This window comes from Balearica regulorum, chromosome 6 (genome assembly GCF_011004875.1).
Source record: "Balearica regulorum gibbericeps isolate bBalReg1 chromosome 6, bBalReg1.pri, whole genome shotgun sequence".
NCBI lineage: Eukaryota > Metazoa > Chordata > Aves > Gruiformes > Gruidae > Balearica > Balearica regulorum.
The window spans coordinates 29,015,536-29,028,458 of NC_046189.1; the positions used below are offsets into that span (position 1 = coordinate 29,015,536).

The 12,923-nt window shown below is 47.7% G+C and overlaps 1 protein-coding gene across 2 annotated transcripts in view; it reads left to right on the top strand.

Moving 5' to 3' along the window:
• The window catches only part of MRAS (muscle RAS oncogene homolog), a 40,792-nt gene extending 29,300 nt beyond the window's left edge, over positions 1–11,492 (top strand). For both annotated transcript variants that reach the window (XM_075757001.1, XM_075757002.1), the window contains 4 exons: positions 2,527–2,680; positions 6,015–6,114; positions 7,413–7,492; positions 10,549–11,492. In XM_075757001.1, the coding sequence (XP_075613116.1) occupies positions 2,527–2,680; positions 6,015–6,114; positions 7,413–7,492; positions 10,549–10,648 (434 nt within the window). In that variant the 3' untranslated portion in view covers positions 10,649–11,492. The remainder of the gene's footprint in view (positions 1–2,526; positions 2,681–6,014; positions 6,115–7,412; positions 7,493–10,548) is intronic.
• The last annotated feature ends 1,431 nt before the right edge of the window (positions 11,493–12,923 follow it).

A 12,923-nucleotide genomic window follows, 5' to 3' on the forward strand; every position in this document is an offset into this window, starting at 1 on the left:
TTTGGACTTGCTCGCCTTTCTATGAATGCTGCCAGTGAATTCCCTTTAAATAGCAGCTGCTGACACAGCAGCTCTGCCTGTGTTTAGCGTGATGCCGTGGCCAAGATCCAGGCGCGATAGGAGTGGCAGGACCGCAGCCTTGCGCCGTCCCTCGGGTATCCCCACAGCTCCCCCCAGGCTCGTCCCTGCCCTCTGCGGGGGGTGGAGAGCTTTGGAGAGGCAGCAGCTGGGGATGGGTTGATGGGTGCAAGAGCAGAGCTGGATGCTCCTCGCGTTTCATGGGAGGTTTGCAAATGTGCCAGAGCAAGGGGAAGTCCCTAAGCGAATTACCACGCAGGATACGGCACATCCATCTCCACCTTCCTGCCCACGGCTTACGCTCGGGCACCTGCCCTGTCTCAGGGGGAGGGAGGGCAGGAGAGCCTGGCCCCCTGGAGAAGCTGTCCCACTCCACCGCAAGTTGGGTATGTGTGTTGGAGAGGGGAAGGGAAGGTGTGTTTGTGTGTGTGTGTTGGTTGTCAGCTCTCAGCCCTGCCCTGATGTTGCGTCCAGCCAGTGCAGGAGTCAGATGAGGGCAGCCCAGCCTCTCCTTACAGGTTGGGTGGGTAGGAAGGATTAATTTCCTTTTCCGTCCTAGCCATGCGGTCCTGGCCTTATTCCATGGTAGCAGTTCTGCCCAGGGCATAGAAATTCACCAGCGCATGCAGTGTCTTTGGGTTATTTTTCTATTTTCTTTTTTCTTTTTTTCCTTTTTTTGTACAGTCCTTAAGAATAGCCTGGATGCTTTTGAGCTGAGACCCTTGTTTCCTAGATTTAGAGAGGAGAAGCAGGATAAAAGGCTATGAAGAGACACCCATGACTTTCCAGCAAGCTCCAGCTACTTGGCAAACAAACCTAAATCTCAGGGTCCCTGCAAGAGCCTCGAGGTTCTTTTCACCTCATGGAAACAGACATTCAAGACCAGCTGAGGCAGGCAAATGAATGAGGCTGAAGGTTTTAAAGGGCTTGCCATCACCAAGTAAGGTCTCCAGGTCCTCCAGCGTAGCTCCCTTTGTTCCAGACATACAGTGAAGGTGTGGGCTGGCTCCTGGGGTGCGCTGTGACACGCAGCCTGTCTGCCTGTGGCCACCCGTGCTGATTCAGCAAGTAACACCGGCAGCAAAGTGGGCTTTATCCTGGCCCCATCTGGAAATCAGAGCAACCTGAGTACTTACCCCTACAGGGAACATCTTGCTAGGACTGTGGGCCTGCTCAGACTAGAAAAACCCATATCAAGCCCTGCTGCTCTGTCAGCAGTACGTTCCTGCCACAGTCTCCATCCACCACTGCCCTGGGCTTTCCCCATCACTCGTGGGCCACAGATGCTAGTGCTATGGCTGTACGGCAGAGGTGAAAACAGTTTTCCCACCCAGCCCAGTTGACTAGGATGTGAAAACGTTCCCAGCCATCATGAAGGTCCCACATTTGCCTCTAGGATACACCGATGCATGAGGACTATTACTTCTGAGCAGCCAATGCATTTTGAGCTCAGACGATGTTTGTACTGGCAGAGCCTAAGCTGGTGAACTCCTCTTGTACCCTTCTCCTGCCAGCCAAAATCCTGGCAGCGTACTAAGCTGGGCCCCACCAATTGGCATTGGTGACGTGCATCAACGTGTGGTGTTTACCCAGAAGGCTGGCGTAGCTTGCTCCACATGCGGTCCATGATGTAGCTGGTGGGATCCCCTGTGAGATGGAGAACCAGTGAGTTATGGTCATGTTAGAGGGGAGGTTAATCTAGTTAGGAACAGCATCTGGGTTGCTGCCACAACTGAGGTGTTTTAGGGGATTTGAGCATAGATCTAGGCATTATCGATGCACAGAAATACTATCGCTATGTAGGATATGCAAGTTGCTTAAAGGTTTTCCACCTGTTTTAACTAGCATCTCAATATCAGCACACCACCTGGGACTAAATATTTAAGGAGAGTTCCTTAAGGCTGTACCATGTTGCTCTGAAAGCACATAATTGTGTAGAAATAATATCCAGGCATTGAGAAAAGGAAAATGCTTGTAGCTATTACTCTGGGTTGCTTTCCAGCTCTGCTTCACTATGCAGTTTGAGATCGTCCCTGACATTTAAACTGACATTTAATTACTCTTCCAGTCTTGGGTCCTTCCATGTGGGGAACAGAGAGGGCTGGAAGATGAAGGGCTGCAAAATACTTTGAGCTGTGTTTTGCCAGAGGAGCAACTCCCCAAGTTCAGTGGTCAGTGTTTGATGCTGGAAAAGGAAAGCAAAATCAACGTCGTCTTCTTCCCCTCCATCCACTCCCAGTGTAGGCACGCAGTGATGAGTGGGGTCTAGGAACGTTTTTTGCTTTGTAACAAGAAACCACCATGTCTATCTAACTTGCTTTCATCAAATGCTGTAGCCTTTGAGAGGACCAAGCCCAGCAGAGGCAGAAGGGCCATGTAGGACGTGTAGCAGTGACAGCAGCCACAGGTCCTCACAGTAACTAAAAACTCTCATCTCTTCTGTCCTAGTTCTGGATACTGCAGGCCAAGAGGAGTTCAGTGCAATGCGAGAGCAGTACATGAGGACTGGAGATGGTTTCCTTATAGTCTACTCGGTGACGGACAAGGCTAGCTTCGAGCATGTGGACCGGTTCCACCAGCTGATCCTCAGAGTCAAGGACAGGTGGGTGTCTTGGAGCCAGGCGCTGCCTGATCCCGCTCCCACCGCTCTGGACACTGTGCCATGGGGATGATTGCACGTCTCGCCCTGCCTTTCACCTCCTGGATCTCCCAGGACAAATCTTTGCATGCTCTGTGTGGGTTTGTAGACCTACATATAAGGAATAAGAAGTATTTTCCCTTTTCTGCTAAGCATCTAGTGCTTTTAACATGGAAAAGTTCAGTAGTGTTATGATGGAGTGAAAATGGGTCTGAAGGGGAGAAACTCCAGCCAGAACAGTCTGACAGCAGTGTGAGAAAGGCAGGCACCTTTGAAGGTAACCACTTTGGCTCTGAAGAGGGAGAAGTATGCCCTGTGCGCAGCACAGGCACTTGGGGAACACCAGCAGGGAGTCAGCAAGCGTTCGTTCAGCCCTGATCTTTGTGTGTGTCCTGGCAGCATCCTCCTTTCCCTGGCTTCAGTTTGTGCCAAACAAACCTTAGCAGGTCCTGCATGGTTTGGGGCTGTGAGCAAGCACCTTGAAGGGGAAAACACCTCACATTGGGAGGAAATGTATTTTTTACCAGGGGTGTAATGCAGTTAATGCATCGTGCTCTGCAGCAACCATTTTCAATGAATAAAACATCTCTGCATGACCGGGAGAAAGCAAGAGAGGTCACCCACTCCCCTCCTTGTGTGTGCGTGGGAGAAGGTAGTGCTGAGAGTTTAATTGTGGTAATCAAATGTGTCCTGACAGAGCAAGAGGAAGCTGCCAGGGTTTTATCTCCGAGATAACTCCCTTTTCCCATCCCGGTTCAAGAGGTGATGAATCCATCCGCACTGGGTGGGGTGTGAATTAAGCCCTTATATGTCTGAAGCTTTGAAACACTTAGATTTTCCATTCATAATGGCTTTTAATTATGGAAGTCATCAAGAAAAGCCACCAGAGGGTTCGAGCCTCGTTGCTGGCTTCCTTTCGCAGCTCTGAATAACTTCCCCACAGGAAGGGTGGACTCGTATCATGTGAGGTTCACAGCTGACAGCTCTTCCAGTAAAGCATCCAAAGCGGAGCCCACAAGAGTGAAAAGTAAAGGAAAAACCACCTTTTGATTTCATCTAAATGAAGAGAAATGCCACTCGCTCAGTCTGTCTCCTGGATCATGACACTTTTCTTCACTGCCAGCTCAGCTTGGGGCAAATTAAATCTGTTTCTGAAAGTCGAAGAAGACGGGACAGCGTTTCCTGTAACCTGCCCCAAACCGATGTCGGTTTTATCTAATTTAACTTTGTGAAAATAAGGTGCGGTATTCATTGTTTTTCTCTGGACTGAAACTTTTACCCCTCCGTACGCTGTGCAAACACCGGGGCCGGCGTGTGGGAAGCAGGAAGTGAAACGGGCTGGTGAAGTTGTTTTTGTTTCCCCGCTCAATGCCACCGAAGCGCAGAGCGTGAGGAGCTTAATGCTTCATTCAAAACCTGACCTTGTTCAGAAAAATCACAGCAAGAGGAGCAGCGTGAGTAAAGAAACCGTCCTGCCAGACCCGCGGGTAGCTGGGAGCAGAGCTTTGCCCGGGGTTTCGAGCTAGCAGTCGGTTTTGGCGACTTGAAATCCCAAGGAATTGCAGGCTGCGGTGTTAGCAGAGCAGTTCAAAGCCTTCCTCCGGTTTCTTTCCATAACCTTCACTACAGTAAAACTTCCAACTATAGTAGCTTTGTCCAACTAGCGATCGTAAGGCTTACAACAAGGAACAAAGTCCCCATCAAGTTTTACGTCTGATGTAAACAAGGCAAATGAGATACCGTCCAAATGCGATCCCTTTCTTATCAATGTGCTGCAAGTCAAAAAGAAATCAAATAACCCAGACAACCAAGTGTTTTGCTCCAGAATGTTCAGAGTCAAGATATATCAATGCTGAGGTATTCAAATTAAATCAAAGCAACATTATCAGAATGAACAACTGTAACACTCATTTAAAATGCAGAGTGCAGTACAGTATTTTTCCAGCCAGAGCAATGGGGCAACGTGCCAGAGAGAAGATGGAGCCCTTATCGTCTCAATGAAAAATGACCCAGAAACGCAGTTTGAAAATCCGGAGTTACTCAGGGAAGTGTTTTATGCAGAAATGAGTATGGCCAGCTGCCCCTTACCCCAGTAAAATCAGCTCTGTTACAGCAGAGAACACTGCAATCACTTTAGGAGGGTTTAAAGTTAAATATAAGGAAATAATACTGCAATAACTGTCGATTATCAGAGGTGACCTCCTCCCTCAGCAGTGGGTAAAGGCCCTGCAGCACGACTTTGCTCTCTGTCACGCAGCTGGAGGAGAGGCTCCTGTATGGGAGGTGGGGTGGGGTGGGCAGCAGCTGCACTGCCAGGACCTCCTGTGGCACGAGCTGGCTCAGTTCGGTTTAACCACCGGAGCTACGGGGCTTTCTACCGGGGGAGAGCCTGACCCACACACCTCGTCAGGAGAGCCTTGTGCTGGACATGCTGTGGATAGATGGGTCTCTTCTCAGGCACGGGCTGAAGACAGTCACTTACCTGCCTGGTAAAATTAGAGAAATACTGAGTATTATTACAGAGGTAGATGGTTTTGGTACAAAAGGATGGTTGTTCATCAGGGTTTTTGCTTTGGGATTAGAAGCAGGAGATGGTAGGTAATAGCATCTGGAAGCTTAGCAAGACTCTTTGGTTCCCTCCAGCCTCCATCCAGCTGCCACTGCCAGTCTTTCGGTTTGGTTTGGGGTAACAGCTGATGGGGATCTTTGCTCGCAGTCATTGTCTCCCCCATTTGATGCCCCTCTAAGCACCAGCTCCCAGAGTCCATCTTTTCTTCCCCCATGGTTGCTCTTAGTGGATGACCAGGACAAGAACTGACACCAGTTCCTCCACCATACCTCATTACCTTGCAATGACTAGCACTGCCAAGATACGCGGCTACTGAGACGCCTTAACTCTTACAAAAGAGTCCCGTTCTCCTGTTCGAGATCTGTCTCTGTGTCTCTGTTAATTTCCTGACTAATTCTGTAGTTCTTCATCTAGTTGGATCTTCAGTCTTTGCTCTTATCAAGCATTGCAAAAATGATGACACTAAGTCCCTGAAGTGCCTGCAAGTTAAGGATGAATGTGTGCATGCGTGCAACTTGTCAAGTCAATTTTTTCGATAGGAACATATGCATAGCACAGTCTGGGGGCTGATGTGTGTTTGTTTGGTCTTTCTTTATATTTCTTTACACGTATGTGGTATGTCTGTAGCTGAAAATGTTAGATGATGTCAGCATCAGAAAATGAAACTTATGTTCAGCATTTTTTATTGTAGTTTGCTAATAGTTGGGTGGTGGTTTTGATTTTTTCCAGAGAGTCCTTCCCGATGATTTTGGTGGCGAACAAAGTTGATCTAATGCATTTACGGAAGATTACAAGAGAACAGGGAAGAGAAATGGCAACAAAACATAATGTAAGTTTGCGGGATTGTTTAATTGGTTGTTGTAAGTGCCATTACAGGCATTCAGAATTGAATTCCTTGCTCATTTGGAGCTGAATTAAAGCATTTCTCTTACAATCGAACGTTTGCAATTACATTTTCGACTACTGCAGAGTAGTAGCTATACAGTTTCTTTTCGGTAGAGCCTCTGCTGTACACCAGGCTGTAACAAAGCTGTGGCCATCAGGAAACCACATATGCAAGGTGTCTGCAAGTGGTGAGAAACATTAAATGTTCAAAATGAGGGAAGAAAGTGCACCCTCCTGGAGTGAAAAGGCAGAGCCATGCATTGGGAATCGTGCCCAGGTGTCCGTAGGAAGTGAGCTTGTTAAAGATAATGACGTTACAGGGTTGTTAAGCCTATATAAATCTGGCCCACCATCTTAGCTCTGCATTATTCATGCCATAGTTTAGCCTGAGAAACTGGTCTTGGATCAGCGTAGATGACATGATATGTCACTAATCACCTCTAAATGCCAACAGCCCCAAATACCCAGAGGGACGCAGCAGCTCCCGTAGGAGGGACTGAATGGCAAACAAGCCTGAGACCTCTTGGCAGCTTGCTGTGCCTAAACGGCAATCTCTGCGGTGTTTCTAAACGAGCCACGATGGGAGTTTGGCTGGGCAGGTTCGCTCCTTCCCCTCCCCAAGGAGGCTGGTTTCTGTGGGAGCCAGGACTCCTAAACTGCAGCATGTTGCGCCCATCTGTACGCACACGCTTTGGAAAAGGCCGTGTACGAAAATACCTTATCAGAGGCAGTCTTATAAATCTGCCAGTGTGCTGGACAAGCACTCTAGGAGGCCCCATCTGGCTGTCAGACTTTGAAGGAGAAGATCATTTTACACTGAAGGGGAATAGTAGTCATGAAATATTCATGCAGTAGTCCTAATAAAATATGGCAAGCAAGAATTTTTGGCAAGTGCTCGTCTTTCAACAACCTTCGGCTATTTTGATGTCTCCTAGCACAGCTTAGAGGGAGAGAACATCTGACGACATAAAGTCTGTGATTATTCTTCCCCAAACCCGGAGCTTTGATAGCAGCTGGTTTGCCTGGTGCTTATTCCAGACCTTTTGTAAGCGCTCACTGACCTTGCTGTGAGCGTGAAGGTGTCGACAGCAGTGTCATGACAACACTTTGTTTACCTGTATTTTCCCCGGTCTCTTAAGCACCCAATTTCTCCAGCCTTTAGTGTTTTTCATTTTGAAACTGGTTTGTTACCACTGTGTAGGCTGTTACTAATCTCTATCGTGATATGCTTCTCTCCTCCAGATTCCCTATATAGAAACAAGCGCCAAGGACCCACCTCTAAACGTTGACAAGGCTTTCCATGATCTCGTGAGGGTAATAAGGTAAGCTGCAAACTCTTTGCTTCTCACTGCCCATGGACGGGACGTGCAGGAATCCTGGCCTGGAGAGCCAGGAGCCAACTTTTGGGGAGCAGGGGCCAGGTGTGTTGGTTGGAGGTGGGAGATTTCTGGGGTTTATTAAACTTTCTTGTCCTGTGTCTGCGTAGGGATGTGACTAGCGCTTAGTTACCCATCAATGCTAGGCAGGTTGAGAACTAGCTGTGGCCACGATGAAAATACATTAATCAATGAACAGTGCAAAGCCTATTATAACGATCAGCTTTAGAAGGCCAGTCTTAAAAGTTCTGGACCAGTAATTTGAGTTCTCATAGCTTTGTCTTCTCACGGTCTCGTGTTGCCAGAGGTTAAAAAGGACTGGCAAACAATTCTACAAAATTCTAATGTTGTAGGTGACTTCTAACATTTTCTGCTCACTAAATGGAAAAAATTAAGCCGCTTTGTATGAGAAACAGCATGACCTAATGGCTAAGCCACAGGTTTCCTCCTCAGACTGCAGAGGTTTGTTCCCAGTTTTGGCATGAGCTGCCTTTGCTCGCTTTGGCAAACGCCCGGTCTCCGGGCGAACCCCTGCTCTGGCTGCGGGTGGGGAGGGACTGCCTTCCAAAATCCCGGCTGCCCTGCAGGAAAAGAGCTGCACGCACATCTTGGCGTCTCGGCTGATAACCTCAAATCTTTCTGAGAAGATTTGTTTTTCTGGCACTAGTTGCCTGCCAGATTTTTCTGGGCCCTCATTTTTCATGTTTCGGGAGGGTGCTGAGCTGAAATCATGCTCCTCCCCACCGTGCAGTCAAAGTGCCTCGCTCGGCAATTAAACCATGAGGCATCTATTCACAGCGTATCTGTACTTGTGAATATCTTAGCGCAGCCTCGAGTCAGCCTCCATCAAAAGCAGATGGTACTGCCCACTCTTCCCACATGGCTCAAAAGCAGGGGGCAGAAAGCCTTTGGAGAACTGCAGAGCTGAGTTGGAAATGTCCCAAGCTATTTCCCAACTGTTCTGTAACTCAGCATTAGCTGGCTAGCTACTCCTTTTGTGTTACAGGGAGCTCTCACTACCATCTATTCTACTCTGGAAAAAAAAAACCAAACCACACACAGCAAAAATAAGATGGTGAGGCTCTGTTTGCTTTTTTACATAACGTGACTCTAGACAGGCACAGGCTGGAAGGAACGTGGTAATGAGACATCACTAAGTTCAAGCCCTAAAAACGCACTCAATAATGTCAAAAATAGGTGATGTACCTCAGTTCCCTGAGTAGTTAACATGGAAGTTGTTGCCAGCCAGGTGAAACTCTCCATGGCATCAAGGGCACCAGAGATGTTCGCAAGAGCTTGAACTCGGGTGAAGTCAGAGAGCAGAGAGGTGCTGTGTGATCTATCTGGTCACTTGCCACAATGCGGCTTCGCTTGGTCTTTGGATGTTGCAAACTGTCCCCAGCATGGCATCACCCACCATATATTGCTTTTCTTTTTTTAAGTGAGCTTTTCCAAATAAAATGTAAATTTACATCTCCCTAATAACCATGTTGTTCCTGGAGTGCTTTACAAATGTAGAGGCTCCTCAGAGCCCATGTGAGTTTGCAGGGTGAGGACGCTCGTTCAGGGTTGGCACTGTTTGTGCTCCTTGCACTTGGCTGATTCCCAGTTTATTTAGCTTCATGCAAGAAACTGTTGTCTGGAAGTAATCCAGAAAGGAGTGGGGTGATTGAGTCCACCCGACAGATCTTTTAAATTTCCTGATAGCCATTTTATGCTGCAGCAGCACGGACACATGCACTGTCACAGCAGAAATCTTGAGTGGGCATAGGATGTGGTTTTTCTGGATCTCTAGAATAGTTCCAGAACGCTGTGAACAGCTTGTGGCCGCTTAGCGTTTATCCAAATTAACTTTAAAGTTGGGGGGTTTTTATTTCAGCTTTCTAGTTTTGAGCTTTAAAGTCACATGTTTTTCAAGCCCCCAGCCTTCATACTTGCTGCAGAAAGAAATCTTATTAGTTAAAGCTGAGTTTCTCAGATGGTTGCAAGCATTTGGGAGCTGAGGCTGTAAGAAAAACACCAAATAAAGCCATAATGATTTGTCCCCCAGCTATGTCTCATTCTGGTCTGGATAACTTGGTCTAAACACTCAGTTTAGTGCCTAGCGTATTACATAGCAAAGAGGCTGGTTTTGAACTATTCAAACTCTCGGGTTGTTTATTTATAACACTGTTTGAATCTACGGAAGCTGCTGGTGTTCGTATGGTTTATCTTGCAATAAAATCTAAGTCTACAGGCTGCCTATGAGGTGTGTGAACTACAAAGCTTTCTTCTGTTGAATTGCACTGCTGGGCTAGCTGAGTGGCAGCTGCAAATAGGTACAGTTGCAAACAGGCATTTGAGCAATGCCTGATCTTAATTAAAAAGGGAGAAGCCCTCAATATAACATTTCTGGTGGCTGTGACTTCAGACAGCCAGGGACATCTTTCTGGGGTCAGCTCGCACCCCAATATCCGTGCTCTGGTCCTCTTTACAGCTCCCAGGGGAGGCCAGAGCCCCATCGGCAGCAGACTCTGTTTTTTCATTATTATGTGTTCGCCCTCCCCATAACCAAGTCCACAGCAGTGCAGTTAGCGAAGGGCAATGCCAGCTGAAAGCACGTCTTTCCAGGAGGGTGTATTTCTCCGTGCGCTCTGTATCTCTTTTGCCCTCCTCCCAAACGAGTGTTAGCAGCAGCGTGATGAATGATGTTGCACTTTTAGAGCATCCCTGTTTCCCAGAGCAGCCCCCTGGCAGGGGAGGAGGCAGCAGTTCACCCAGGGCAACTGCAGGTATAGTGCCCTGGCAGGACATACATCCCTGCCGTTAGCCTTAATGTTTAATTAATTAATGTCTTGTTAGCTGTGCGGAGTGGTGTGGAAGGGTATACGGAGATACATACACAAATATCCATATGCATGCCAAGATGCCGTTCCACTGGCTGCCCTGGGCTCTGGATGCTGATGTCCAACCCATCTGCTCATGTCTCACCTGCTTATTTTCCTCTCTATCTCCCAAAACAGGCAACAGATCCCAGAGAAAAGCCAGAAGAAGAAGAAAAAGACCAAATGGCGAGGGGACAGAGCCACGGGCTCCCACAAACTCCAGTGTGTGATTTTGTGACGGGACTGCCTGGGAGTGCCTTGGACGCCTCCCTCCTCCCCCCTTGACCCACCGCCAACCCAGGCGAGGAGCAGCAGCGCGATGCCCGCGCGGCCCCGCCGCCCCCTCGGGCTCCCCACGGGGGCTCGGGCTCGGAGGCGGCAGCTCAACGGGGTCCGGACCCCCCGGAAGGGGGCTGCGCGTTGGGGCTGGTGTGGGAGCCGCACAAACGAGAGGCGGAAGGGATCAGCAGGACATCAACTCTCGAACATCCCCAGCGTCTTCCAGGGGCCTCCATGATGTTTATTTAAAAAAAAAAAAAGGAAGAAAAAATTAAAAACAGCGTTGGTTTTATCTGCAAACATTTCTTGTTGTGACCCATTTCTGAACAGCCATGAACAGCCCCCCTGTATGGTACAGCCCTCGGGGGGGGGGGGGGGGGAAGGGAAAGGGCTTTTCTTTTCTTTCTCTATTTTTTTTTTTTTGTCCTCTTCTCCTTTTTCGTTGTTTGCTCAGCGAGTGTTGGGTTGCAAAGAAACACGGCCGGGGTTAGATTTTTTGCACTGAACTCTCTCTTACGCGGCAGTGCCAAAACACGACTTCATATGAAAGTGCATAGATTTGGAGGAAGAAAATGAATTCCAGCTGCTCTGGGTGCTCCAGACATTGTGTCAGACTCTGGAGGGCAGCCAGCTCACAGACCATAAACTCCAGCTTAGGAAAGGAGGTTTGGGCTTGGATTTTATTTTTTTTCTTACTCTTTTGTCAAGAGGTTTTGTTTCTGTTTTGTAATTTGGGGCATGTCAAAGTTAAAGACGTTTTGTTAACCTGGAAGTATTTAAATTAAAGTAATTTACAAATGGAAGGGTATGTCATCTTTAAGCGAGGGGAAAGGGAGAGAGGAAGTAAAACCTGAACTGAATTTGTTGTCTGGGTGTTGAATTTCTCCCTCGTAAATGTGTGTAAAGTGGTGCGATCTAAATCCCTCTTTATTATTCCTTAACCTTTCCCTGCAAAGCCACTCTTGGGTAGGTGAATTGTTTTGCTTTTCCCAGGCTCATCTTGCGCATACACAAAAAAAAATCTGTTTATGAGCTTTGGCTCAACGTTTCTTTATTTCTTCTCCCTGCTTCGCTGAAAGTTGGTGACTTGAAAGGAAGAGGTGTTTTGAAAATGGCTCAAGTGGGATGTGTCTCTTCATAAGCTTACTATATCTAAAATGTCTCCCTGAAAACAGCGGACACTTAAGTATCTTCATGCCTTATGAAAGGGCAAGGCAAGAAGCCTGCAGCCATTCAAGCCGCTATCCGTGGCACCAGAAATATGGTTCTGCACATCCTGGCGGAGCCACATGTTCTCTCACACTTTTGCTAGCACTAAGAATTGCAGTGGCAATTTTTTCTTTAATTTAATGGATTGTCATCTGCTGGACTGAAGCCATCAGCTCCATTCACAGGTCAAACCCCTTTAAAAGTAACAACTTGCTTTTCATCAGCTTGAATCCTATTCAAATATGTTTTACGGGCATGACTTAAAATATTGGCAGAGTATGAATGCCTGAGATTTGTGTGTCTGAGTGCAGAAAATCCTGGTATTGGATACTGAAGTTCTATTCAAGATGGTGGATCATCACAGGCTTAGTTTATGTTTGTCTTTGCAATCTATTTGCCACTGGATTTTGTTTCTTGACTCTTTGCCAGGCCACCTTGTGAAATGGGAGTTGGCTGCTGATTATTTTTCAGGTGAGTGCAGCTAATGAAAACATTTTCCTAATTTGTCCAGTTGCGGTCAGAAGATGGCAAATGTCTGCGGCTGGCTCGGCAAGCTGCTTGGCGTAACACTGGCTGCGCTGCCTCCGTCCTTTTCCGTGCGATGACAGATGCTGGGGCTGGATTAAGGAGGGGGATATTGGGAAGAAGTATCCTGAAGGAGGGTCAATTTAGATTAGATGTTAGAAAGAAATTCTTTACTGTTAGAGTGGTGAGGCACTGGAACAGGTTGCCCAGAGAGGTTGTGGATGCCCCATCCCTGGAAGTGTTTAAGGCCAGGTTGGATGAGGCTTTGGGCAACGTGGTCTAGTGGAGGGTGTCCCTGTCTGCAGCAGGGGGGGTTGGAACTAGATGATCTTTGAGGTCCCTTCCAACCCAAACCATTCTATCATTCTATGATCTTTCCTGGACTCTTGCGTTGGGTGTGGGCCATAGGCTTCAGTAAAGTTGCAACACCCTGTGTCAACTGCGATCTGGCCTCAAACTGTCGCAGCATTTCTCCCACTATATCGTTTCCCTGTTGGCTG